Raw genomic sequence first — 26,640 nt, forward strand, 5'->3', positions numbered from 1 at the left:
AAAATAATTCTTATTCAAAAATCATTGTTTATAAAACAATGGAATAATAAGTAACGGTAGATAATTTGTATCAGTAGTGTCAAACACAAGAAGTTAGTGCAAAAACAACATTAAATCTGTGATCTGCAACCCAAAACCAATATTTTCATCTAAGAATTAGATAATTTATTTCCTCAAGATTCCACTCAGCAAGCGGTCAAGTGATAGTTTTTAAAGTCTGACTAAATGCCTTGATGTTGGTTTTAACCTGGCGGTTTTGTTGCAAAAGTGACAGTCAAAGTTCACAGCAACAGTCACATTTAACTACTTTGCAAAGTCAACAAACGAGGACTTTTAGCTCTTCAATAAAGCTCTTGTCAAAGCTAAAATGAAACTCCAAGTGAATTTATTAAGGTGCATTCACGAAGACAGTATCAAAGATATTGAAGTTCTTGAAAGAGTACAGCAGAGTCCAACAGATTAATGCCTAGTTATCAGATAGACTGAAAGGGTCTTTATAATTTGGAAAAAAGCATTAATTCAATGGTGTTTTAATTGAAGTTCATAAAAACATGAAAGGACATGGGGTGGATTCACCCTTACCCGGCGGGGCGGGGGGTCCCGGAGGGACGGAGTGGGGTGAACCACTCCGGCGTCGGCCCGCCCCAAAAGTGCGGAATCGTCCGCACCTTCAGGGGCTAGGCCGGCGCCGGAGTGGTTTGCGCCCCGCCGGCTGGCGTGGAAGGCCTTTGGCGCCGCAGAGACTCCGCCGGCCGGCGAGAGTCCGCGCATGCGCGGGAGCGTCAGCGGCTGCTGACGTCATCCCCGTGCATACGCAGGGGGGGTGGTCACCTACGCGTCAGCCATCGCGGAGGCTGACATGGCCGACGTGTAGGAAAAGGGTTCCCCCACGGCACAGGCCCGCCCGCGGATCAGTGGGCCCCGATCGCGGGCCAGGCCACCGTGGGGGCACCTCCCGGGGCCAGATCCCCCCGCGCCCCCCCAAGAACCCCGGAGGCCGCCCGCGCCGCCAGGTCCCGCCGGTAAGGGACCTACTCCAATTCACGCTGGCGGTACTGGCAAAAAACGGGCGGGACTTTGCGGACCGGAGAATTCGGGCAACCCCGGGGCCCATTGAGTCGCGCCAGTCCTCGCCATTCTCCGAGGTGGGTGGCGCAATTCATGCCTCGCCGACATGGGGGGGGGGGGGGGGGGGGGGGGGGGTCGGAGAATTCGGAAGACGGTGGATGCGGGAATCACGCCGACCTCCGGCGATTCTTCGACCCGGTGGGCGGTCGGAGAATCCTGCCCCAGATTATTTTCAAATACCCAAAAAAGTTGGAGAAAAAATTTGAGTGATTTGGGCTTGGTTTGAATCAGGCTTTTTACTTCTCTAATATTACATGGCTTCAGGCAGGTGAAAATTATCTGACAGACTAGACATTGTAACCATGCGTGACAGGCTGATAGACCAGAAGGTTTGGAAAGCAGGAACAAAATAATGAAGTAAAAGGATAGAATAATTAAGTTCTGTATACAGTAGTTACTGTATACAAACACAATAAACTCAAAAATAATCTCATTCTTGCATGCAAATTTGGCTGCCTCGTACCTTACATTACAACAGTGACCATACCTCAAAGGTAAGTAATTAATTGGCTGTAAAGTGCCTTGAAACATTTTGAGGCTGATACAGGTGTGATGCAACTATAAATCTTTCTTCTGCTTCCTAGGTAGCAATGCATTATCAACTGAGAAATAATTCCACAAAAATAAATCCACTTTTAAACAGATTGAACTCTCAGTCCAGATCACATAACAATGCTATTGTTATATCAGAAGGAAGGTGAACAACCAGAGGTTCTGGTCCATATCAGTACCAATCACGTAGGTAAGAGGCATGATGAGGTCCTGAAAGCAGAACATGGGGACCTGGGTTTCCGAGTTCACCAGTCACTAAAAGCAAGCATGCAGGTACAGCAAGCAGTTAGGAAGGTGTGATGGCCTTCACTGCAAGAGCACTTGAGGTTTTTATATTCATTCATGGGATGTGGGCGTCGCAGGCTGTGCCAGTATTTATTGCCCATCCCTAATTGCACATTAGGGGCAGTTAAGAGTCAACCACATTGCTGTGAATCTGGAGTCACATGTAGGCCAGATAGGGTCGGCAGATTCCCTTCCCCAAAAGGACATTAGTGCACAGGTGGGTTTTTACAACAATCGACAATGGTCATCATTCGACTTTTAATTCCAGATATTTTTATTGAATTCAAATTTCACCATCTGCAGTGGCTGGATTTGAACCTGGGTCCCCAGAGCATTACTCTGGGTCTCTACTTTATTAGTCCAGTGACAATACCACTGCAACACCGCCTCTCAGGCACAGGAACAAGGATGTCTTCCTGCAGCTGTTGACAGGATTTTCGTATGAGGAGAGATTGGGTCGACTGATCCTGTATTCACAGGAATTTGGAAGAATAAGAGCTGATCTCATCGAAACATATAAAATTCTGACAGACCGGGTGCAGGAATGGAGTTTCCTCTGGCTAGGGGTCTGGAACAAGGGGTCAGTGCCAGGATATGAGGCAGGCAATTTCAGTCTATGATGAGGAGAAGGTTCTTCACGCAGAGGGTGGTGAACCTGTGGAATTCTCCACCACAGAAGGCTTTTCATACGTTCATAAGATACAGGAGCAGAATTAGGCCATTTGTCCCTTTGAGTCTTCTGTCACTCGATCATATTTAAGAAGGAAACAGATTCTGGACTCTATAGAGGTCAAGTGGTATGGGGAGAGCGTGAGGGTACGGTGTTGAGATAGAGGGTCAGACATGGTCATACTGAATAGCAGAGCAGGCTAGAAGGGCCAATTGGCCTACTCATGCTCCTCTTTTCTATATATTTCCATGACAGTCTGCTTTACCCTCTTGCAACCCATCCCAAATGTTTTTGGTGCTCTTTGTTCAACCTTTTGTCTTGGATGAGCCACCACTTTCTCAAATCATGTACAGAAAAATAAATAAAAAGCGAGGGAAAGAAAGACCAAACAGAGAGAGGAAAGGGACAAAATGGAAAATTAATGAAAAATATGAAGAATTTAAAATTTAAATTGCCCAACCACAATTTGTAGGAATGAAACTCCATACTTAATTGGTCACTTTCTGGCCAGAGTGCTTGGCAATTATTAACAATTATTACATCTTTAAAAGGGTATTTAACCAATTAATTATTAGACTATACTTTCTGTGGTGAGTTCAATGGGAAACTAATGCACAATTTCATAAAACTCATAGAAGCATAGAAATTAGGAGGAGTAGGCCAGGGGTTCCCAACCTGTTCCTTTATGGGGGCCACTGATCGCCATCAAAAGCTTTCAAGGACCACCCTGTATGCAAAACATTTTACATTCCAGAAGGCCTTTGACAAGGTTCCGTACAGAAGGCTGTTCAATAAGTTAAGAGCCCATGGTGTTAAGGATAAGATACCGGTATGAATAGAGGATTGGCTGACTGGTAAAAGGCAGAGAGTGGGTCTTTTTAAGGATGGCAGCTGGTGACTAATGGCGTGCCTCAGGGGTTGGTGTTCGGACTCAACTTTTCACTGTATACATTAATGATCTGGAAGAAGGAACTGAGGGCATTGTTGCTAAGTTTGCAGATGATACAAAGATATGCAGAGGGACCGGTAGTATTGAGGAACCAGATGGTCTGCCGAATTATATGGACAGGCTAGGAGAGTAGGCAGAGAAGTGGCAGATGGAATACAATGTGGAAAGTTGTGAGGTTATGCACTTTCGTGGGAAGAATGGAGGCATAGACTATTTTCTAAATGGGAAACGGCTTCGGAAATCAGAAGCACAAAGGGACTTGGGAGTCCTTGTTCACGATTCTCTTAAGGTTAATGTGCAGGTTCAGTCGGCAGATAGGAAGGCAAATTGACGGCACGGTAGCACACTGGTTAGCACTTTTACTTCACAGCTCCAGGGTCCCAGGTTCGATTCCCTGCTTGGGTGACCGTCTGTGCGGAGTCTGCACGTTCTCCCGGTGACTGCGTGGGTTTCCTCCAGGTGCTCTTGTTTCCTGTGATGTGCAGGTTAGATGGATCGGCCATGCTAAATTGCCCTTAGTGTCCAAATAAAGGTTAGCTGGGGTTACTGGGTTACGGCAAAAGGGTGGGCTTGAGTAGGGTACTCTCTCCAAGGGCCAGTGCAGACTCGATGGAGGGGACGCGGAGAGGATGTTTCCACTAGTAGGAAAAACTAGAACCTGAGGGCACAGCCACAGACTGAAGAGACGACTCTTTAAAACTGAGATGAGGAGGAATTTCTTCAGCCAGAGGTGGTGAATCTGTTGAACTCTTTGCCGCAGAGGCCGTGGAGGCCAAATCACTGAATGTCTCTGAGACAAGATAGATAGGTTCTTGAATAATAAGGGGATCAGGGGTTATGGGGAGAAGGCAGGAGAATGGGGACAAGACACATCAAACATGATTGAATGACAGAGCCGGCTTGATGGGCCGAATGGCCAAATTCTGCCCGTGTGTTATAGAACATAGGAGAAATACAGCACAGAACAGGCCCTTCAGCCCACGATGTGGTGCCGAACTTTAGTTCTCGGTTAATCATAGATTATCATAGACTTTTGGACACCAAGGGCAATTTATCATGGCCAATCCACCCAACCTGCACATCATTGGACTGTGGGAAGAAACCGGAGCACCCGGAGGAAACCCACGCACGCACTGGGAGGATGTGCAGACTCCACACAGACAGTGACCCAAGCCGGAATCGAACCTAGGACCCTGGAGCTGTGAAGCAATTGTGCTATCCACAATGCTACCGTGCTGCCCTAAAGAACAAATTAATCTACACTCCATTATTCTACAATAATTCATGTACCTATCCAATAGCCGCTTGAAGGTCCCTAATGTTTCCGACTCAACTACTTCCACAGTCAGTGCATTCCATGCCCCCACTACTCTCTGGGTAAAGAACCTACCTCCGACATCCCCCCTATATCTTCCACCATTCACCTTAAATTTATGTCCCCTTGCAATGGTTTGTTCCACCCGGGGAAAAAGTCTCTGACTATCTACTCTATCTATTCCCCTGATCATCTTATAAACCTCTATCAAGTCGCCCCTCATCCTTCTCCGTTCTAATGAGAAAAGGCCTAGCACCCTCAACCTTTCCTCGTAAGACCTACTCTCCATTCCAGGCAACATCCTGGTAAATCTCCTTTGCACCTTTTCCAAAGCTTCCACATACTTCCTAAAATGAGGTGACCAGAACTGCACACAGTACTCCAAATGTGGCCTTACCAAGGTTTTGTACAGCTGCATCATCACCTCACGGCTCTTAAACTCAATCCCTCTGCTAATGAACGCTAGCACACCATAGGCCTTCTTCACAGCTCTATCCACTTGAGTAGCAACTTTCAAAGATCTATAAACATAGACCCCAAGATCTCTCTGCTCCTCTACATTGCCAAGAACCCTACCGTTAACCCTGTATTCCACATTCATATTTGTCCTTCCAACTGGGTCACTGTCCGTGTGGAATTCGCACATTCTCCCCGTGTTTGCGTGGGTTTAGCCCCCACAACCCAAAGATGTGAAAGGTAGGTGGATTGAACACGCTAAAATTGCCCCTTAATTGGAAAAAATGAATTGGGTACTCTAAATTTATTTTTTTTAAATATATATATTAGTCCTTCCAAAATGGACAACCTCACACTTGTCAGGGTTAAACTCCATCTGCCACTTCTCAGCCCAGCTCTGCATCCTATCTATGTCTCTTTGCAGTTATGGTCTTAAACATTATTTTTTACGTAGCCTATGGCTGACTGGAGTTGAACTTATATAATAGATTAAAGGGGGTATTAAAAATACAGCTACATCTAGTAGTTTATAATGCATACTCATAGATACATTGCACTCGTCACAGCACATTTACCTGAAATAGGCCTACCAGTGGAAAAAGATAATGCTTACCCCTTAATGAGACGGCAGATGTTGTTTCACAGACGTCAAATGGAGTCACGTTCCAGGGATGACAGTCTCATTCAGAGATATGGTTCAATGTTAAGCTTATTCTGATGTTTGATCTTCAATGCGACAAGTCCTGAAAATCCATGTTTCGCAAAGGTAGGTTGCAAGAAAAGGTATCAGAAGTTTTACTGCCCTGTGGGATTGGTCTGGGTATTCCAAGTGAGAAGTCTTACAACACCAGGTTAAAGTCCAATAGGTTTGTTTCAAACACTAGCTTTCGAAGCACTGCTCGACTTCTTACTGTGCTCACCCCAGTCCAACGCCGGCTTCTCCATATCATGGGTATTCCAAGGCAACTTTAAGCCAAAAGTCAGTCTGGTAGGCTGAGAGAAATCCAGCTTTGAAGCACTGTTACAAGAGTTCCATAACTCTTTCCATGCCATGCTCTCTCGAGGTCAAGAGAAAGAAGGTGTTGATTGCTGCCCAGATCTCTCACTCTCAGCCTGCCTGGCTGGCCTCTAGCTCTGGTCGAGTCACCCTGCTCCCACTGCTGCTCTCCAATTCCCCAAGACACGACGCGAGTGCTCGTCTGGCCTTCTTCACACCTCCCGGGCGGCACGGTGGCACAGTGGTTAGCAATGCTTCTTCACAACTCCAGGGTCCCGGATTCAATTCCGGCATTGGGTGACTGTCTGAGTGGAGTTCGCATTTTCTCCCTGTGTCTGCGTGGGTTTCCTCCGGGTGCTCCAGTTTCCTCCCACAGTCCAAAGATGTGTAGATTAGGTAAATTGGCCATGCTAAATTGCCCTTTAGTGTCCAAAAGGTTAGGTGGATTACTGGGTTACGGGAAAAAAGTGTAAGTGTGGGATTAAGTAGGGTGCTTTTTCCAAGGGCGGGTGCAGACTCAATGGGCCAAATGGCCTCCTTCTGCACTGTAAATTCTATGATTCTATGACTGCTGCTCTGCTCACCTCTCGCTCGGTTTGCTGCAACCCTCGATGACCGCGTATGCTCCTGGTTAGCTACCTGGCTATCTGGCCTTTGTTCTTTTTGGTTGGTTGTCACCCGCCTTTCTCAGTCCTGGCCTGGAGGACGAGAGTTTCCCCACTGCTCCCATCGACAGCCAGCACCTTCCCCTCACCTCGCTGAAGGTTTTGCAGTCTCACTTTTGCCTCAGACTGCCCGCCACACCGAATGTCAGAAACATGCCGTTCTCTGTCCCTATGTCAGCGTGGATTTCCCCCGGGTGCTCTGGTTTCCTCCTACATGTCCCGAAAGACGTGCTTGTTAGCTGAATTGGACATTCTGAATTCTCCCTCTGTGTACCCGAACAGGCGCCGTAGTGTGGAGACGAGAGGATTTCACAGTAACTTAATTGCAGTGTTTTTTAAAAAAATCTTTTCATTGGCATTTTCCATATTTATAAACAATTGTATATTGACACATTTGTCTTAACCGCTATAATTTATTTTATTGTACAGTACTTTATTGTCCTTCCTTTTATTAACTTTATATACATTTCACTGCCTTCTGGCTCGGCCTATGGTCCCTTTTATTCCCGCCCCCCGGTCGACTCCGGCTGTGCTTTGCTTTTGTGCTCGAGGGGGGCTGGTGGGAGGGGCTCTTTTGTGGCTTTCCCACCTTCTCTTTGTCTTCTTACACCCCTCCTGCCGGGTTGCACATTCCTTTGGTTCCTCATGTATCTTGGGTTTTTTCCCTATCCTCCCTCTTTTACTTCCTCTCTTTCCCGTTTTCATAACTTACTCCTCGTTGCTGGCCTCAAACAGGATGTGGAACAGGCCGATGAACTGCCCCCATGTATCTAGGAAGACCTCCTTCGACTCTCGGATGACGTACTTAATCTTCACCAGGTGGAGAAATTTCGAAAGATCAGCGAGCCAGTCTGCAGCTGTGGGTGGCGCTGATCGCCAGCTGAGCAGGATTCTCCAGCGTGCAATTAGGGAAGCGAAAGCGAGGGCGTTGGCCCCCTTCCCCATGTGTAACTCTGGTTGCTCCGATACCCCGAAGATTGCCACTATTGGGCATGGTTTCACCCTCAACCCCACAACCTTGGACACTGCCTCACAGGAGGCTGTCCAGAACCCAGCAAGCTTGGGGCAAGCCCAAAACATGTAGATGCGGTTGGCCGGGCCCCTCTGGCACCGCTCACTGGGTAGAACCTGCTCGTTCGGGTTCTGGTTAGGTTCGCTGTGTGCTCCACTTTGAGCTGCATTAGGCTTAGTCTTGCGCATGAGGAGGTGGAGTTAGCCTTGCTCAGTGCTATGCTCCAGAGTCCCCGCCCCATCTCTGAACTTCATTGCAATGTTAATGTAAGCCTACTTGTGACACTAAAAAAGATTATATATATTATATTATAACGAAAGTTCAGAAAAGATCAGTGTCTGAACTGCTCTGAACCGCCGCCACCTCTCAAGATCTGGCAATGTTTTCTCGGTCTAAAGCGGAGTCCACCAATCAGAGCCTGGTGTTCTGTATTGCCTGTTAGTAGCGCATTGTTCTTTGACTAGGTTTTTGGGCACAACTCCTAATCTTCCTTTCTTCAGCTTGCTAAATGTTTTTTCTTCACAGTTCTGTGAAAGGATATTTGAACACGTTCTATTTTAATGATGCCCATGACTGTTGTCGTCAGATTGAAGTCACATGATAGGCTAATGATGATTTACCAGTTGAATATTTACCCCTAAATTCATTTTACTATGTATTTTTGTACTCAATCCATCATTGTTGCCCTATGGCTCAGGTGGTAGCACTCTCACCTCTGACTCACAAGTCCCATGTTAAGTCCCATTCCAGGACAGGAGTACAGCAGTCAAGGTTAACACTCCAATGTGTTACTCACAGTGTATTGTCAAAGATACTGTCATTTGGATGAAACTTTAAACCATCAGTCTGCACTGGTGGATATGAAATGTTGGGAAGGAGATAATGTTTCATGGTACTTAAGTTGGAATTAGGGTTTTAGTTGTTTACTCGATTACACTTCTTGATTAATAGACTACACCAATATATAAAGGGGGTACATGTGGCACTGATTACTAAACTTGGAGCCAAAGAAGTCAAGGCGGGCTTCCTAGTTCGTATTATATGGCTACCATCTGAGCATAGCATGAAAGATTCTATGGTACTATTTCAAAAAGACCTGTTGAGTTATCCCTGGTATCTGTCCATTTTATCCTTCAATCAATATCATAAAAGCAGATTATCTGGTCATGATCACATTCACATTATTGTTTGTGGGAACTTGCTGTGTGCAGATTGGGGGCCGCACTTCCTGCATTACAACAGTACCCACACTTTCAAAAGTACTTCACTGGCTGCAATGCACTGAGATATGCCTGGTGGAAAAGCGCTATATAAATGCAAGACTTTCTTTCTGTGACAATCACCCCACCCCACTCTGCAGGATACGTGATGTAGGAATTAGTATAACTATTATATTGAAAGTTTTTCAGATCTTTTATTCCCACCTATTTATTCCTTTGTAAACAAAACGAAGACTGTTTTCTGTAAACAGAAAACTTTAGACAATAATTTAAAAATCTAAGCACTTCTATCTTCAGTACATCTTTAAGGTTGAGGGGGAACGTCCAGTTCCCAGAAAAAATACAGCAGTTACCAGGAAACATTAAAAGAAAATCCGCACAAAACATTTATCACAACTGTATTTGGGAAAAGATACCAATTTGTTTACATGCAGATCTTTTCCACCTGCAAATTCATTGAGATCCCAACTTGCTATTCAGAAATCCTCAGCACACATAGAATGAATATGTCAGGCATCAACTCACCTGTTGGTAAAAGAAATTTAAACACGGCTTGTCTTCATTGAACTCATTCAGGAAACCTTTAGGTAGATATCTGATTCGTAATTCATACCTGAGAGGAGAAAAGAAAGCATTAATTAGCTGTTGATTTTAAAGCTAAAAATGATGTTGAATACTTTTTGATTCACACTTAAGACAGCATTGTCAAACCAATTAGGCACTACATTTTTTTTGAATTGGAATGGATTAGCATTTAAAAACCTTACGGTCTATTACGTGGTTTGCTGCATTGAGGATAACCACATGATTTATGGTGAATGAGAACAACTACTACCTGCATTTATAAAGTATTATTAAAACATTCCAAAGTATTTCAGAAGGCACTCATCAAGCAAAAACCAGACATTGAACCAAAGGGGGAAATAATAAATGAGGTGATTAAAGGTTTGATTATAGAGGTGGATTTCAAGGAGTGACTTAAAGAATAGAACATAGAACATAGAACAGTACAGCACAGAACAGGCCCTTCGGCCCTCGATGTTGTGCCGAGCAATGATCACCCTACTCAAACCCACGTATCCACCCTATACGCGTAACCCAACAACATCCCCCCCTTAACCTTACAGGACACTACGGGCAATTTAGCATGGCCAATCCACCTAACCCGCACATCTTTGGACTGTGGGAGGAAACCGGAGCACCCGGAGGAAACCCACGCACACACGGGGAGGACGTGCAGACTCCGCACAGACAGTGACCCAAGCCGGAATCGAACCTGGGACCCTGGAGCTGTGAAGCATTTATGCTAACCACCATGCTACCGTGCTGCCGTAGTGTAGAGGCAGAAACATTTAAGGGGAAATATGATGACTGATGGTATGGCCCTCATAGGGCAGGGGAAGAATCAGAGTCCACTGGGTTGTTACTGATTTGATGCAACCAGGTTAATTAACTGCCTTGAATCGAGAGCAAATTTGTGTGTCGCTTCCTGACCTCAATTCCAAATTTCTTTGTCTGGTTTTAGAAACCTTGAAGCATCGATGTTCTAGAGCCATATAAAAGCACTAGAAAGACTCACGTCAAATAGATCCATGCTTTCATAAGGTGTGTCACCTTTGAACTTCAGACCCTGTGCAGTCCTTTCATTGTGAAAGTTGCTAAGCTGATTCTTCCGATTTCGCCTTGTCCACTCCGTCCATCTGATGGCAGTCTGCTACCCGGGTGGATGAACTTGTTCACTGCCTCCCTCCACAATTTGTCCACAACACAAGTTAAATATCCTGTTTCACAACTTTGAGCCACACAGTAGATCAGTGTTCTTCAAGCTCGGGGGCGCGACCCGCGGTGGGTCACGGGCGGGTGTCGGGAGGGTCGCGGAGCTGTCTTTCACGGCCCTCCCGATCGCGCAAATCCCCACGCAGCAGCCGGCTTTTAATAACGCCGGCTGCAAGCGGCCTTCAAAATGGCCTCGAACATGTAAAAAAAATTTGGCAGCATTGCGCATGCGCGCACGATCATCGGCGTGCATGCGCACAACTATGTGCATGCATGCGCCGGTGGTCGGGCACACATGCGCAGTGCGGTCGCTATTTTTTTAAACAGTCGCAGCTTTTTGTTTTACAAGTTCGGAGGTTTTCATTCATTTTGTTCATTCATTTAATTTTTATTTTTTTCTCATTTATTTATTCATTTTTTTTTTTTACAAGTTCGGGGGGGGTTTAATTTGATAAATTTTACAGGTAAAAAATGCAGAACTTTGGTCAGATGGAGATTCCATACTTTCCGACACCGGAAGGCTTCACCTTCATCCAACAGGTTGCATTGGAGGAGTGTGTACGAGGGCCAAAGGGACCCCAAACCATTTCCTCCATTTTTGTCAGCAGCAAACAAGGTAAGAAAAAATGATGGGTCTCTCAGGTCGGCCGGTGTGGATCGTGAAGGTCGGCCGGGTTGGGTCCCGCAGGTTGGCCGGTTGGTAAAAACGGGTCCCCGGAAAAAAAGTTTGAAGAACACTGCAATAGATCTTTGTCTTTGCCCATGAAAACAACAGCCGGAAGGTGGCTGCCTCACAGCGCTCGCAACTTGACCTGAAGTAATGCCAATGTTTGCCGAACTGTAAACAAGGAACATTTCACTGCGCAATAGAACAGATTTGGGATCAGAAAGCTGCTCTGTTTTCCTCCATTGCTTGCTGTATCTCAGTCTAGAACAATATCTGTGTTGTGGCTATCCAGTTGGTTCTATGCTACCTGTTAGTGTATCAAGTGCAACAAATGTGTTTTCAATGACAAACACCTGTTGGCAAGTTTTAAATTCTCACGGACACATTGTATGTCACGTGTTATATAAGGCGAACAGTCAGATTGAAATAGAGGCAATTGTTCTTCTTGCAATTATGCCGTTGCGAAGAGTATTGAGTAGTGTTCTGTACCTCAATAAATTCAATACGTTTTAACTATGTTGCCAACATACAGTCCAGCTCCTTTCTCGACTGATCTTATTATACATCTGGTTGCTGACAGATATTACAATGTCTGAACCCAAGTTTCTGAAAGTGATGTTATATGATGCACAGAACAACTTGAATTTATATATCACCTCAAGCAAATTAATCCAAGATGTTTCATAGCAGCATCAACAATTTGATCCCAAGCCAGATAAGGAGATATTAGGATAGATGCTGAGAGAGAGAGAAAGTGGAGGCAAGATGTCTCCCCCACCCAGCTAAAAAAGGCCAAGGTGGGGAAATCTGCTGAAAGGAACGTGTAAAGTAATCACCAAGTCAGGTGATAACTTCCACAGTGGCTAAATGGAGCATTGAGCCCTCCGCTGAATGTTGTCAGGAGAGCAGTCTTCAATAATGTGAGTCATTGATTGGCGTGACCACAGCCATGGTGGGTTCCCTGCAAGACTGGAAAAAACTCCAGAGGCCCGGTAGCATCTGTGGAGGGAGAATCAGAGTTAACATTTCAAGTCCATATGGTTTTTCTTCAGGGCTCTTAGGAAATCATACGGACCTGAATTGTTAACTCTGTTTCTCTCTTCACACTTGCTGCCAGACCTATGTTTTTCCAGCATTTGCTGTTTTTATTGAAAATGAAAAAAAATGAAAATCGTTTATTGTCACAAGTAGGCTTCAATGAAGTTACTGTGAAAAGCCCCTAGTCGCCACATTCCGGCGCCTGTCCAGGGAGGCTGGTACGGGATTATTATTATATATGGATATCTAATTTAATTACACTTTAGCCTCGGTACAGTAAATACAGATTAATTTGGAACTGCTTTTTTGAACCTGGGATACTTGGGACTGGGATTCAGGGAACATTTTAAAACATTTTACAACACATTAACTGTTAATCTCATACGTCAATGTTTATTTTCTTGGAAAACCGATAGTTCAAGGTTTGTCAAAGCAAAGCTGACCAATTTTTTTTTTTAAACAGAACAGGGCTTGCTCAATGCTGATCAGGGTGTAACACTTTTCAGTAAATTACAACTATTTTTAATATCATGAGATTATTACATTTGCTTTTAGCTAACAGCTTCATGGTCCAGTGATCTGATTGATCCAGTGATGTGATTTTCTACATACTGATTGCTCCCAGTATATGTAATATTCCTCACATTTAGGGTTTGTATTGGTGAGTATCTTGCCTGCTACAAATCATTTTTTCCAGCATCATATCGATTTCTAAAAATCCTGACATCCCTATTGTTTTATAATTACTAATCCAGCAGTGTCACCAAAAAACTAGCTTGTTTCTTCAGCTCCCATTCCAAGTCACAATTCTTCAATTAAAGTTTGTAAGGCCCTAATGCTGAGCAATTTCAATTACTATATAGTGGTTGGCAAACATTTTGAACTATTTTTAGTCCTGGTGTCCCAAAGCAGCTGGCTTAAATTTTTCATTCTGACATTCTAATTAACCTAAAAAATTTGAATTGACAGCTGAATGCAGATTAGTGCAAACACACTTTACCATATTTCCATCAAATACAAATGCATTAAAGCTCATTATTAGATGCTCCCTCAACATTTGTAAACAGCCTGCTCAGATTCTTTCCACTTTGTCCTCGCCTTTCCTGGCAGCAGTAGCTCATAATGGAATGTGTTTCACATATGGAGTTGGGAGGGGAATGGAAAGGATGATATCATGTTCAACATTGATCCTGTCACCATTGAGCATCTCCTTCACATTTCGTAACAAGAACGAATCCAAGGCAGAATCCAAAGGAGGAACCACTGCTGTTCTGCATCTCTTCCCCACCTCCCTTATTCCAGAAAAAATAAACAGCAACTCTGCTACTGACAACCCAGCTCTCATTAACTAACTTAGTATAGTCTAGCAACAAACCAGCAGCCTTCCTGATTTGGAATGCGTAGTATCACATTGAGCAAAACCATTGGGATTGGGCTGTCTTAAATTAATTTTCAATTTAAATTTCCATCTATCAATGAACATTTGCATTATGAAACAGCACATTTATTTAGATTTAGTCAGAAATAAATTCTTCCTTATGCAGAGCGAAGGCACATAGATCATTTTCATACTGAGTTGACAGTACTGTACTTAGAATGTATTATACAGCCAATCTTATGCTGATATAAACTGGTTTTAGGGATGCATCAATACATAAATGTGGCCAGTGTAATCCAATTATCCAGTGCACAGAAACCATAAAATGCAAAGCAATTGTAACCAAAATTCAAACTAATTTATCCTACGTGCTTGTATTTTAAAAAAATTACTTCTTTGCCGAGGTAAAGGAAAGAGTTAATGAAATTAGTGTGATTGTGTTGTGCATATGCACTATCAGGAGGTATTTGTCAAAGTACCAACAAACGTGTTAGCAAAATCAAAATCCATGGGATTAAAGAGACAGTGGCAGCATGGCTAAGGGACAGAAGATAATGGCGGGCAGCAAACCGTTTTAATCAGGCAGGAGTGATGTTCCCCAGGGAGCTTTGCTCTTTTTGATACAATTAATGATTTGGATTTAGGTATACAGGACATAATTTCAAAGTCTGCCAAGGACATGAAATGTAGCAAACATTAGGGAGGATGATAACAGACTTAATAAGGGCAAGGACACAAAATAGGGAACAAAATTTCACAGAAGCATGAAGTGGTTCAATTTGGTAGGAAAAATGAGGAGAGGCAATACAAACAAAATGGTCCAAGCTGATGGGGCGGGTGCAAGAACAGTGTGAGAGAAAGGTGCATGTATACAAATCAATGAAGGTGGCAGAACAAGTTGAGACGGTCATTAGAAAGATATCAGGGGCCCTTGACTTTAAAAAAAATTATTTCATTTGATGTGGGCATTGCTGGAAAGGCCAGCATTTGTTGTTCATCTCTCAAGCCTCAGGTGAATTGGACATTCTGAATTCTCTCTCTGTGTACCCAAACAGGCGCCAGAATGTGGCGACAAGGGGCTTTTCACAGTAACTTCATTGCAGTGTTAATGTAAGCCTACTTGTAACAATAAAGATTATTATTTTTAAAAAGGCATTAAACTCAGTGGATTGCTCGGCATTTTAGAGGGCAGCTAAGAATCAACCACACTGATGTGGGCCTGGAGTCACACGTAGGCCAGACTGAGTAAGAATGACAGATTTCCTTCCCTCAGGGGCATCAGTGAACATTTTATTTTGACAGCATGCCCCTCATTCACATAACATACAAATACATCAGGTTGGGAAATAATTAACTGAATGGTGCACCCCGACATTGAGGTTACAAATATCATGAAAGTGTGTTGCAGGCAACTACTGCAAAAAGCTTCTGCTGCATATCGAGAAACTAACTAAATAGAAAATATTTTATTTATACTCTCTCAATTTAAATGAATTGACCATATACATAGTACACAGATCATCAACTAATTTTCAGTCAGTTGAACTCAGAAAATGTTCCCACACTAAGATTTCATTAACAATTAATCCACCACAGTTACTCATAAACTTATTTGTATTGGCAACTGTTGGCAAATAAATTTAGTCAGCTTAAAATCTCTCAGCACCAGAGATGGAATATCAAGAACTCACTGATTTTTGCTGTCAAACCAAAAATATGTTCTACCTATCACACAAATGAGTAATGTGGTATATGACTTTCAGTGCCAGGGTAATGTTAGGTATGCGCATGCCATACATGTTAAAGACTGGAGGATCTGATTAAACAGCCCTTTGGCTGTTCGCAATAGGCAGGGTACTTACTGTACACAACCAGCTCGTGCTTGCAATACTCAAAACATTGTGTCCAACATTGTGATGTGATTCCAAGGTTGGGCAACATTGGCTAAACAATCTAGAGTGTACTATCTCTTCTAATCTTTTATTAGTGTCACAAGTAGGCTTACATTAACACTGCAATAAAGTTGCTATGAAAATTCCCTAGTCGCCACACTACGGCTCCTGTTCAGGTACACTGAGAGAGAATTCAGAATGTCCAAATCACCTAACAAGCTGTCTTTCGGGACTTGTGGGAGGAAACCGGAGCACCTGGAGGAAACCCACTCAGACACGGGAAAACCTGCAGACTCCACACAGAGCCGGCAATCGAACCCGGGTCCATGGTGCTGTGAAGCAACAGTGCTAACCACTGTGCTACCATGCCGCACTATTCTCTGGTTCATTCCGGAGGGCAATGCCCTGAACAATCAGGGCCGACCTGGTTGGTGTATTCACCATGGCAATGCCTCTACCAATCAGATTACACACTCTTCTCATGAAGTATAAATTGTTGTTCCCTTTACATTTGGTAATCTTGCAAATTGTCCTCATTAGTACAGGAGAAAAAGTTTCGACAATTTACGACCATATGAAATAGGAGGAGGAGTAGGGCATTCGACCCCTTCAGCCCGCTCCGTCATTCAATAAGATCATGGCTGATCTCTTTGTGTTTCAAGTTCTACATTCCATTGACCCCTAATCCCCTTGCCTAACATGAATCTACCTCCACCTTAAAAATATTCAATCACCCCGCCTCCATAACTTCTGAGGCAATGAGTTCCAAAGTTGCTCAACCCTCAAAAGATATCTCCTAATCTCGGTCCTCTTTGGAAAACCCCTGTTCTTGAAAATACAGAAAAATGTGTCATTTGAAACATGGAAGTCTGGCAATATCTGGTTTGAGAGGGTACAGGGAAAGATCCCACAAAAGTTTCATAGCAGCTTCAAAGAGCAGGGTTGTAAAATGCAGATTCTTGCTCACAAGCAGGCTAATCAAACACACCAGTCTCATGTGGTAAGCTAAAACAATGGCTCACACCTTCATGGAATGTAACTATCTCAGGAAGCATCTGAAAAAGCATGGATGAGAGTTTCAATTGCATTAAGTGACGAATGTTTAAAACAGGCAAGTCTTTCAAGTCATAACCAAGTTAAATTTTAGCATACAGCTAAAAGCAAAATTTCACACCTTAATTGAAATAAACTCTCTTAGTAAACAGCTGGAAAGGATGGAAGATACTCAGTCAAATTTGGTGTCAAATTCAAAGTGTAAAATTCTATGAACATCAAACAATTAAAAGAAAATTGGAGACGACCTGTCTACGAGAAACATCATGTAAGTCAAAATCAAAGGCAAAGTTATGAGCTGGGGACAATTGGAAAATTAAACGATTCGAAATTACAGAAATAAAAGTTAACTATTGAAACCAAAGCATTTTTTAATCAGATCTGAGAGGAGACGATATGCCCAAAATGAATAATTAGTTGTAGTAAGATGTTTACATCAAAGATACTTTTAAACTATCAAAGTGAAACAAGCCCATTTACAATAAAGTCGTTAAAACTTAATAACTCTCAGAAAGAGAATATAAACCCAGGGAGCAGAGGACAGGGCAGAGGAAACCAGCAACAGGAGAGAAGGGGAGGAGAACTCAGAGAGAGAGAGAGAGAGAGAGAGCTCGGTCATGGGAAAGACAAGGCAAGCAGCCGAGTTTAAACAGCTATACATCTAAGGAAGGCTAGAATTTAAACAGGAGTCAGAGTCAGCTTAGAGATAGCTAGCAGAGCCAGCTCTCACAGCTCGGTGCATGGGAAGAACAGGACACAGCAACCGAGTTCACCAGCGAATACAACTCAAGAAGACCAGATTTTAAGAAGATCGATTGCCAAGGTGGGCCTGAAGCAGCCAGAAGCAAGATCTTTTTTCCTTTCTGTAAAGAAAGTGTTTGCAGCTTTTAAAAGAAAAAATATAATAATAAAAATAACTTAACCTGAAAAAGTGGTTATTAGCTTACTTCACTTCCTTAATAACGCAGGACCCAGGACATCGATGCTATTAAGGGGTAAGTAGGTAAAATTCTTCGGTGAAGGTATGGGTTATACCGGGGGATAACGTGAAAAGATAGTTTGACCTGAATAGCACTCACAGAAGCCTGCACTGGAGTCAGGGAGGGAGAATCCCTGTTCACCATTTAGAATATCAACCTTTTTTTGGTATAGGGGGAATTCTAAGAATAGTGGTGAGTTTTAACTTCACCCCTCATTTTAAAACTTCACTCCTAGTTCTGGATTCGCCCACAAGAGGAAACATCCTTTCCACAGCCACCATGTCAAGACCATTCAGGATCTTTTATATTTCAATCAAGTCACCCCTCACTCATCTAAACTCCAGTGGAAACAAGCTCATTCTGTCCAGTCTTTCCTTGGAAGACATGTGACTTTTTTACCAATACCCAAGTTTTGTACTGCCAAATGACTAACTCACTGATTTTGTAGCCATTTCAAACTGTTAAGAGACACAAGTATTATAGCTCAAAAGCTGAGTTATGCGGAAGTGATACAATGGACTTTAGCATCCCAGGTATGGTAAAAGTTGGCCAGGGCCAGCTGACCAGTAATTCCTCCTAACTAATCCATGATCTATGTTCAAATTGTACATGTGGAAGAGGACCAGAATGTTCCTGTGGTCAGTTAGCCTACTGACATTTAGCAACTGTATGTAATGAATCTTTGCTTTGGCAAGGTACCAAGAATGCAGCTTGCAACTTTGAAACTGAACTCCAAAATGGAGTCAACGCCTTCAGAAAAAGGCAATTGTGGAAATAGAAAATTGCAGAAAAGAACGAAAATTCTCGAAATCCATAGAACCCTACAAGTACAGAAGGTGGCCACTTGGCCCATCAAGTTTGCACTAACCCTCTGAAAGAGATCCCTACCGAGGTCCACTGCCCCATCCTACCTCCTTATCCCCACCTAAGCTGCACATCTTTGGACACGAAGGGTCAATTTGGCATGGCTAGAGCACTTAAGGGCAGCACGGTAGCATTGTGGATAGCACAATTGCTTCACAGCTCCAGGGTCCCAAGTTCGATTTCGACTTGGGTCACTGTCTGTGTGGAGTCTGCACATCCTCCCCGTGACTGCGTGGGTTTCCTCCGGGTACTCCGGTTTCCTCCCACAGTCCAAAGATGTGCAGGTTGGGTGGATTGGCCATGAAAAATTATCCAAAATTCTATGATTAACCTAGGACAAAAGTTCGGCGCAACATCGTGGGCCGAAGGGCCTGTTCTGTGCTGTATTTCTCTATTTCACTCGGAGGAAACTCACACAGATATGGGGAGAATAAGCAAATACCACAACCAAGACCAGAATTGAACCCGGGTCCCTGGCATTGTGAGTTGGCAGGGCTTATCACTGTGTCCCCGTGCCGCCCCAGCCATGGCACTTAATAAGCTTCTTTGAGGCTGTTCACCCTGATAATTAAGATACCAGTGTTACTACTTAGGCTGTCAAACGTATTTTCACCTGGACTTCCGGGCGGCGAGCGAGGAGGTCACAGGGAGAGGGGCTCCCGCAAGCGCCAGACAAGAAGAACAACCCCCCCCCCCCCCCCGACAGGCCGGACGGCGGAGGAGGAGAAGCGGCAGTGGAGGAGGAGCGCCGGCAGAGGAGCGGCAGAGGAGCGGCAGCGGAGGAGCGACAGCGACGGCAGAGGAGCGGCAGCGGAGGAGCGACAGCGACGGCAGAGGAGCGGTGACGGCGGCGGCAGAGGAGAGGCAGCGACAGGGGGGCCCAGCAGCAGCAGGTCCAACCCCTCTCCCGCCCCCCCCCCCACGCGGGCCAGGAGCGGTGCGGCGGCGGCGGCCCCTGTTCTCTTCCCCCCCCCCCCCACGCGGGTCAGGAGCGGTGCGGCGGCGGCGGCCCCTCTTCTCTTCCCCCCCCCCCCACGCGGGCCAGGAGTGGTGCGGCGGCGGCGGCCCCTCTTCTCTTCCCCCCCCCCCCCCCGCGGGCCAGGAGCGGGGCGGCGGCGGCGGCCCCTCTTCTCTTCCCCCCCCCCCCCACGCGGGCCAGGAGCGGTGCGGCGGCGGCGGCCCCTCTTCTCTTCCCCCCCCCACGCGGGCCAGGAGCGGTGCGGCGGCGGCGGCCCCTCTTCTCTCTCCCCCCCCCTCCCAACCAGCAGTGGGACCCCCCCTCCCAACCAGCAGCGGGACCCCCCCCCCCCTCCCAACCAGCAGCGGGACCCCCCCCCCTCCCAACCAGCAGCGGGACCCCCCCCCCCTCCCAACCAGCAGCGGGACCCCCCCCCCCTCCCAACCAGCAGCGGGGACCCCCCCCCCCCCCCCACCAGCAGCGGGGCCCCCCCCCCCCCCAACCGGCAGCGACCACCAGCCCACTCGCCCCTCCCCCCCCCCAACTGCAGTGACCACCACGTGGCAAGGACAAAGAGACAAAGGGACTCTCTCTCTCTCTCTCCTGGTTGAGTGGGGAGAGAAGACAAAAGAAAAAAGAGACTTGTATTTCTGTTCTTTTTTTAAAAAAAAACCCAAAAGAAAACTGGTAAAGAGAAAAGGGGTAAAGGAAGAAGGGGGGAAATAAATTTTAAAAAAAAAAATATATATATATATATATATATATATATAGATATATAATAATAAATAAAATAAAAATAGGGTGCGGAAAAGGGGGAAAAGAAGAACAAGGAGAGAAGAAAAGATGAAGGGGAAGGGGGAGAAAAAAGTGCCAGAAGGGAGCCAAGAGAAAGGGGGCACCGGAAGTAGACGGGGCAAAGGGCAAGCCAGCTCGGGCGAACGAGTCAACACGCGAAGCGGCGGGAAGGATGTTTCGCCGCATCCAGAAGAGCTGGACGGGCGGGCAACCTCTCCCCTGGGGTTAGAGGGGGGCGTGAATTGGAAGGAAGCCTTTGCCGAGGTGGTGAGGGAGCAGCTGCAGGCAATCAAGGCAGAGTTAAAAGCAGACGCAGAGGCCGCAGCACAGGCAGCAGTGACCAGGGCCATGTCAGGGGTGCAGCAGGTTCTGACCAGATTGGAGAAGAAAGTGGATGCCCAAGGGAAGATACTGGAAGCCCAGGGGGCAACCATTAAAGAGCTGGAGAAGGCAGCGACTGACGCGAGCGACCGGGTCATATCCCTGGAGAGGGGAATGGTGAAACTGAGTGCAACACAGGGGAGCCTGAAGGGCAGGGTAGACGACCAGGAGATCAGCTCGAGAAGGCAAAATATTAAGATAGTGGGCCTGCCAGAGGGGATAGAGGGTAGAAATCCCACAACATTCGTGGCTGCGATGCTGGGCTCCTTAGTGGGGCGGGAAACTTTTCCCACCCCGCCGGAAATGGACAGAGCTCATCGGTCACTGCGCCCGAAGCCCAAGGAAGGGGAAAAACCGAGAGCAGTTATAGCCAGACTGCACCGGTACCGGGATAGGGAGACAATCCTGCGCTGGGCCAAGGAGAATAGAGCCTGCAATTGGGACGGGCACGCCATCCGAATCTACGAGGATTTTGGAGCGGACATAGCTAAGAGACGGGCGGAGTTCAACAGAGCGAAAGCAGCTCTCTATAAGAACAAAGTACGTTTTGGTATGCTGTACCCAGCAAAACTCTGGGTCACATACCAACACAAGGAATATTTCTTTACAGCCCCTGCCGAGGCGAATAGATTCGTCGAGGAGCACGGGCTGTAAAAACGCCATGGGAAGTAGGGACGAGGGGCCCATGGCAAGGAGATACGTCATGCCGACGGGGGGGTGGGGAGGGGCGAGGCAAAGCCAGCCCCCTCCCCCCTGGCAGGAACACCCAGAACGAAAAACAACCCAATGCCCAAGGGCCCGCTCCAGGTGGGAGGCCAGGCTCCGGCACGAGGGAACGGGAGTACTGGAGAGGGGAGAGGGGAAGCGGGACAGCAACCTCCGAGAGGGGAGCCACCGTGCTAGCAGGAAAGCTAGCGAAGGGGGCGCGCAACAGAGCAGGGCCGCAGCGCACCCCCAACAGGGGGGAAGGCGCCAGGCAGGGGAGGGGGGGGGATCACCCATCAAAGGTGGGAGAGCAAATGGGGACAGGAATGGGGGAGAGAGGGGCAATGGAGGGGTATACAGGGGTATCCCCGATAGGGATAGAGCGGGGGGGGGGGAGGCACTCGGGGGGCGAGAGACCAGGGAGGGGAAATGCAGGGACGAAGGGACAAAAGAGGCCAGAAAGGGAATAGGGCCACAAAGTGCCACAGACAAGGGCTCGAAACAGGGAACTGCTGCAAGCACCCACCCAGTACGGTCTGTGGGTGAAGGGGCCCCCCGGAGTGCAGGGGACTACCCGCGTGGCGGACACACAGTGGACGGCCATGGCGGGTGTCCCCGGGACAAGGGGGAACCCCGGAGCGCAGGGACCCGAACGCATGGGGAGAGCAGTGATAGTGGACATCCTGGACGGCCCCCTAACAAAGGGAAACCCCAGAGGGCAGGGGCGCGTCCACCGGACAAATATGGTTAACCCCACAGAAGCAAGGGGGCAGAAGCCCCCCACCAGAATAGTCACCTGGAACGTAAGGGGACTTAACGGCCCAGTGAAGAGATCTAGAGTCCTCACCCACCTTAGAAACATGAGGGCCGACATAGTCTTCCTCCAAGAGACGCACTTGAGGGAGCAGGACCAACTGCGGGTAAGAAAGGGCTGGGTGGGACAAACCTATCATTCCTGTTATGGGGCAAGGGCCAGGGGGGTGGCGATCCTGATTGGCAAGAGGACAATGTTTAGGGCGACAAAGACGGTTACGGACCCAGGGGGACGGTATGTCATGGTCAGCGGGGCCCTGGATGGGGCGCCGGTAGTTCTAGTTAACGTGTACGCGCCCAACTGGGACGACACGAGCTTCATCCAAAAGACCATGGCAGAAATCCCGGACATAGCGACGCACCGACTAATCATGGGGGGGGACTTCAACTGTGTACAGGACCCAACGACGGACAGATCAAACCCCAGAACGGGGAAAACCTCAAACATGGCAAGGGAACTCAGTCACTATATGGAGCAGATGGGAGCAGTAGACCCCTGGAGATTCGCCCACCCGGGGGAGAAAGAATTCTCTTTCTTCTCCCCAGTACACAACGTGTACACCAGAATTGACTTCTTTGTGGTGGGGAAAACGGTGCTTCCAGAGATAGACAAGGTGGAATACTCCGCAATTGTGATATCAGACCACGCTCCACACTACATGGATGTGCGGCTAGAGACGGGAAGGGCCCAGCGCCCCAAATGGAGGTTGGACGGAGCCTTACTAGCTGACAAGGCCTTCAGCGAAAGGATAGCGCAGGCCATAGCGGAGTACACGGAGATCAACCAAAACGGGGAGGTCTCACCCTCCACGTTCTGGGAAGCGCTTAAGGCCGTACTAAGAGGGGAAATCATAGCCTACAAAGCGCAAAGAGATAGGGAGGAAAGGGTGGCTAGGCAGAAGCTGGTCGACTCCATACTGGAGGTAGACCATAAATACTCCGAGGCCCCGACTGTAGAACTCCTGGCGGAGAGAAAAGTATTACAAAGGAACTTTGACCTGCTCTCCACCAGGAAAGCAGTACACCAACTCCGCCAGGCACGCGGGGCCCTATACGAACACGGAGACAAAGCCAGCCGCCTGTTGGCCCACCAGCTGAGAAAGCAGGCAGCCAGCAGGGAAATTGCGCAAATCAGAGGTACCAGAGGCACGTTGGAAACAGAACCAGAGAGGATTAACAAAACCTTCAAGGCCTTCTACCAAGAGCTGTACACCTCAGAGCCCCCAACGGGGAAGGCTGGGATGAACCGGTTTCTTGACGGACTGGACATACCAGTTGTGGGAGAGGGCAGAAAACGGGATCTGGAAGCACCACTAGCACTGGGAGAGATCATGGAGAGCATTAGCTCCATGCAGGCGGGGAAGGCGCCGGGACCAGACGGATTCCCGGCGGACTTCTACAAAATATTTGCGACAGCGCTGGCCCCGCACCAGCGGGAGATGTTCACAGACTCGCTAGCTAGGGGCACGTTGCCACCCACGTTAGCACAGGCCTCAATCTCGCTGATACCTAAGAAAGACAAAGACCCAACGGAATGTGGGTCATACAGACCCATATCTCTGCTGAATGCAGACGCCAAAATACTGGCCAAAATCCTAGCCAAAAGGCTAGAAGACTGTGTACCTGAGGCGGTCACAGAGGACCAGACGGGCTTTGTCAAAGGTAGACAGCTTACCGCGAACATCAGGCGCCTGCTGAACGTGATAATGACCCCCTCCGGGGAGAGAACACAAGAGGTGATCGTCTCCCTGGACGCAGAAAAGGCCTTCAACAGAGTCGAGTGGAAATACCTCATAGAGGTACTGGAGCGGTTCGGGCTTGGAACAGGGTTCACCGCTTGGGTAAAGCTCCTGTACAACGCTCCCATGGCGAGTGTACAGACCAACAATACCAACTCCCAATACTTCCAGCTGCACAGGGGCACCAGACAAGGATGCCCACTGTCCCCGCTGCTGTTCGCACTAGCAATTGAACCGCTAGCAATCGCGCTCAGGGCAGCAAAAAATTGGAGGGGGATCCGAAGGGGAGGTAGAGAGCACAGAGTCTCACTCTATGCGGATGATCTGCTCCTCTATATCTCGGACCCACAAAGCAGCATGGACGGAATCATCGCGCTCCTGAAAGAGTTTGGAGCCTTCTCGGGCTACAAACTCAACATGAGCAAAAGTGAGATCTTCCCAGTACACCCGCAAGGGGGGGGGGGGGGGGGGGGGGCCAGCACTAAAGGGGCTGCCGTTCAAACAAGCCCGACATAAATTCCGCTACCTGGGGATCCAAATAGCCCATGACTGGAAAGGGATCCACAAATGGAACCTCACCAGCCTGACGGAGGAAGTTAAAAAGGACCTGCAAAGATGGAACACACTCCCGCTCTCCCTCGCGGGGAGAGTTCAGACGATCAAAATGAACGTACTGCCCAGGTTCCTCTTCCTGTTTAGATCCATTCCGATCTACATCCCCAAGGCCTTTTTCAAAGCGCTGGACAAACTCATCATGGCGTTCGTATGGGGGGGTAAAAATGCTAGGATCCCAAAGAAGGTCTTACAAAAAACAAAAACCAGGGGAGGGTTAGCCCTCCCGAATCTACAATTCTACCACTGGGCAGCAACAGCCGAGCGAGTAAGGGGTTGGATCCAGGAGCCAGAAGCTGAGTGGGTGCGTGCGGAGGAGGCCTCCTGCATGGGAACCTCCCTCCGGGCCCTCGCCACGGCAGCACTCCCATCCCCACCCAAAAAATACTCCAGCAGCCCAGTGGTGACAGCCACCCTCCAATCCTGGAACCAACTGCGGCAGCAACTTGGCCTGACCAAAATGTCGAACAGGGCTCCCATCTGCAACAACCATAGGTTCACACCAGCACTGACTGACGCCACCTTCAAAAGGTGGAGGCAGGACGGGGGGACACTGACAGTCAGGGACCTATACACGGACGACAGGATCGCAACACTGGACGAACTGACAGAGAAATTTCAGCTAGCTGGGGGGAACGAGCTACGGTACCTGCAGCTCAAAAACTTCCTACGAACGGAGACAAGGACGTACCCACAACCGCCACGACAGACACTACTGGAAGACCTACTGGACGCAAGTATCCTAGAGAAAGGGAACTGTAGTGACATGTATGACCGACTGGTAGATAGGGACGACACCGTACTGGACGCAACAAGGAGGAAATGGGAGGACGACCTGGGGATGGAGATAGGGTGGGGACTCTGGAGCGAAGCACTGCATAGGGTCAACTCCACCTCCACGTGCGCAAGGCTCAGCCCGACGCAACTAAAAGTGGTACATAGAGCCCACTTAACAAGAACCCGTATGAGTAGGTTCTTCCCGGAGGTGGAAGACAGATGTGAACGGTGCCAAAGAGGCCCGGCCAACCACGCCCACATGTTCTGGTCTTGCCCCAGACTCGTGGAGTACTGGACAGCCTTCTTCGAGGTTATGTCCAAAGTGGTGAGAGTGAGGGTGGAGCCATGCCCGATAGTGGCAGTCTTCGGGGTTTCAGAACAGCCAGATCTATTCCTGGGGAGGAGGGCGGACGCCCTTGCCTTTGCCTCCCTGGTCGCCTGCCGTAGAATCCTGTTTGGCTGGCGGTCAGCAGCACCGCCCAGAGCTGCGGACTGGCTGTCCGACCTCTCGGAATCTCTCCAAATGGAGAAAATCAAATTTGCCATCCGAGGGTCGGACGACGGCTTCCACAGAACGTGGGAGCCATTCATGCAACTGTTCCGGGACCTATTTGTGGCCAATGTACAAGAGGAAGAATAGTCGGGGGAAGGTAGCGGGGGGGGGGGGGGGGGGGGGGGGGGGGGGGGGGGCTACAGGTTCGTTACGGGGGTTCGATGGCTAGCTAAGGCCCAAAACCAAACTAAATAAACATGTTGGGGGGGGGGGGGCGCAGTTACTACTACGAAGATGCTTACCTGTAAATATGTATGTTAATTTTTGCATGTTTGTTTTTTTTTTCTCTCCTAACAATTTGTAATTTGTTCAATATAAAATATGAAAACTGAATAAAAACATTTATAAAAAAAAAACGTATTTTCACCTAATCAATTTGAAGTTGAAAACTATCAAGGACTTTACACAAC

At 47.5% G+C, this 26,640-nt stretch overlaps 1 protein-coding gene across 11 annotated transcripts in view; it reads right to left on the reverse strand.

Annotated features, from left to right (window-relative positions):
- The window catches only part of LOC119972287 (focal adhesion kinase 1), a 585,346-nt gene that overhangs the window by 379,830 nt on the left and 178,876 nt on the right, over nucleotides 1-26,640 (reverse strand). For all 11 annotated transcript variants that reach the window (XM_038808747.1, XM_038808746.1, XM_038808744.1 and 8 more), the window contains one exon: nucleotides 9,775-9,862. In XM_038808747.1, coding sequence (XP_038664675.1) covers nucleotides 9,775-9,862 — 88 coding nt within the window. The remainder of the gene's footprint in view (nucleotides 1-9,774; nucleotides 9,863-26,640) is intronic.

Source organism: Scyliorhinus canicula, chromosome 10 (assembly GCF_902713615.1).
Source record: "Scyliorhinus canicula chromosome 10, sScyCan1.1, whole genome shotgun sequence".
In the NCBI taxonomy this organism is placed as follows: domain Eukaryota; kingdom Metazoa; phylum Chordata; class Chondrichthyes; order Carcharhiniformes; family Scyliorhinidae; genus Scyliorhinus; species Scyliorhinus canicula.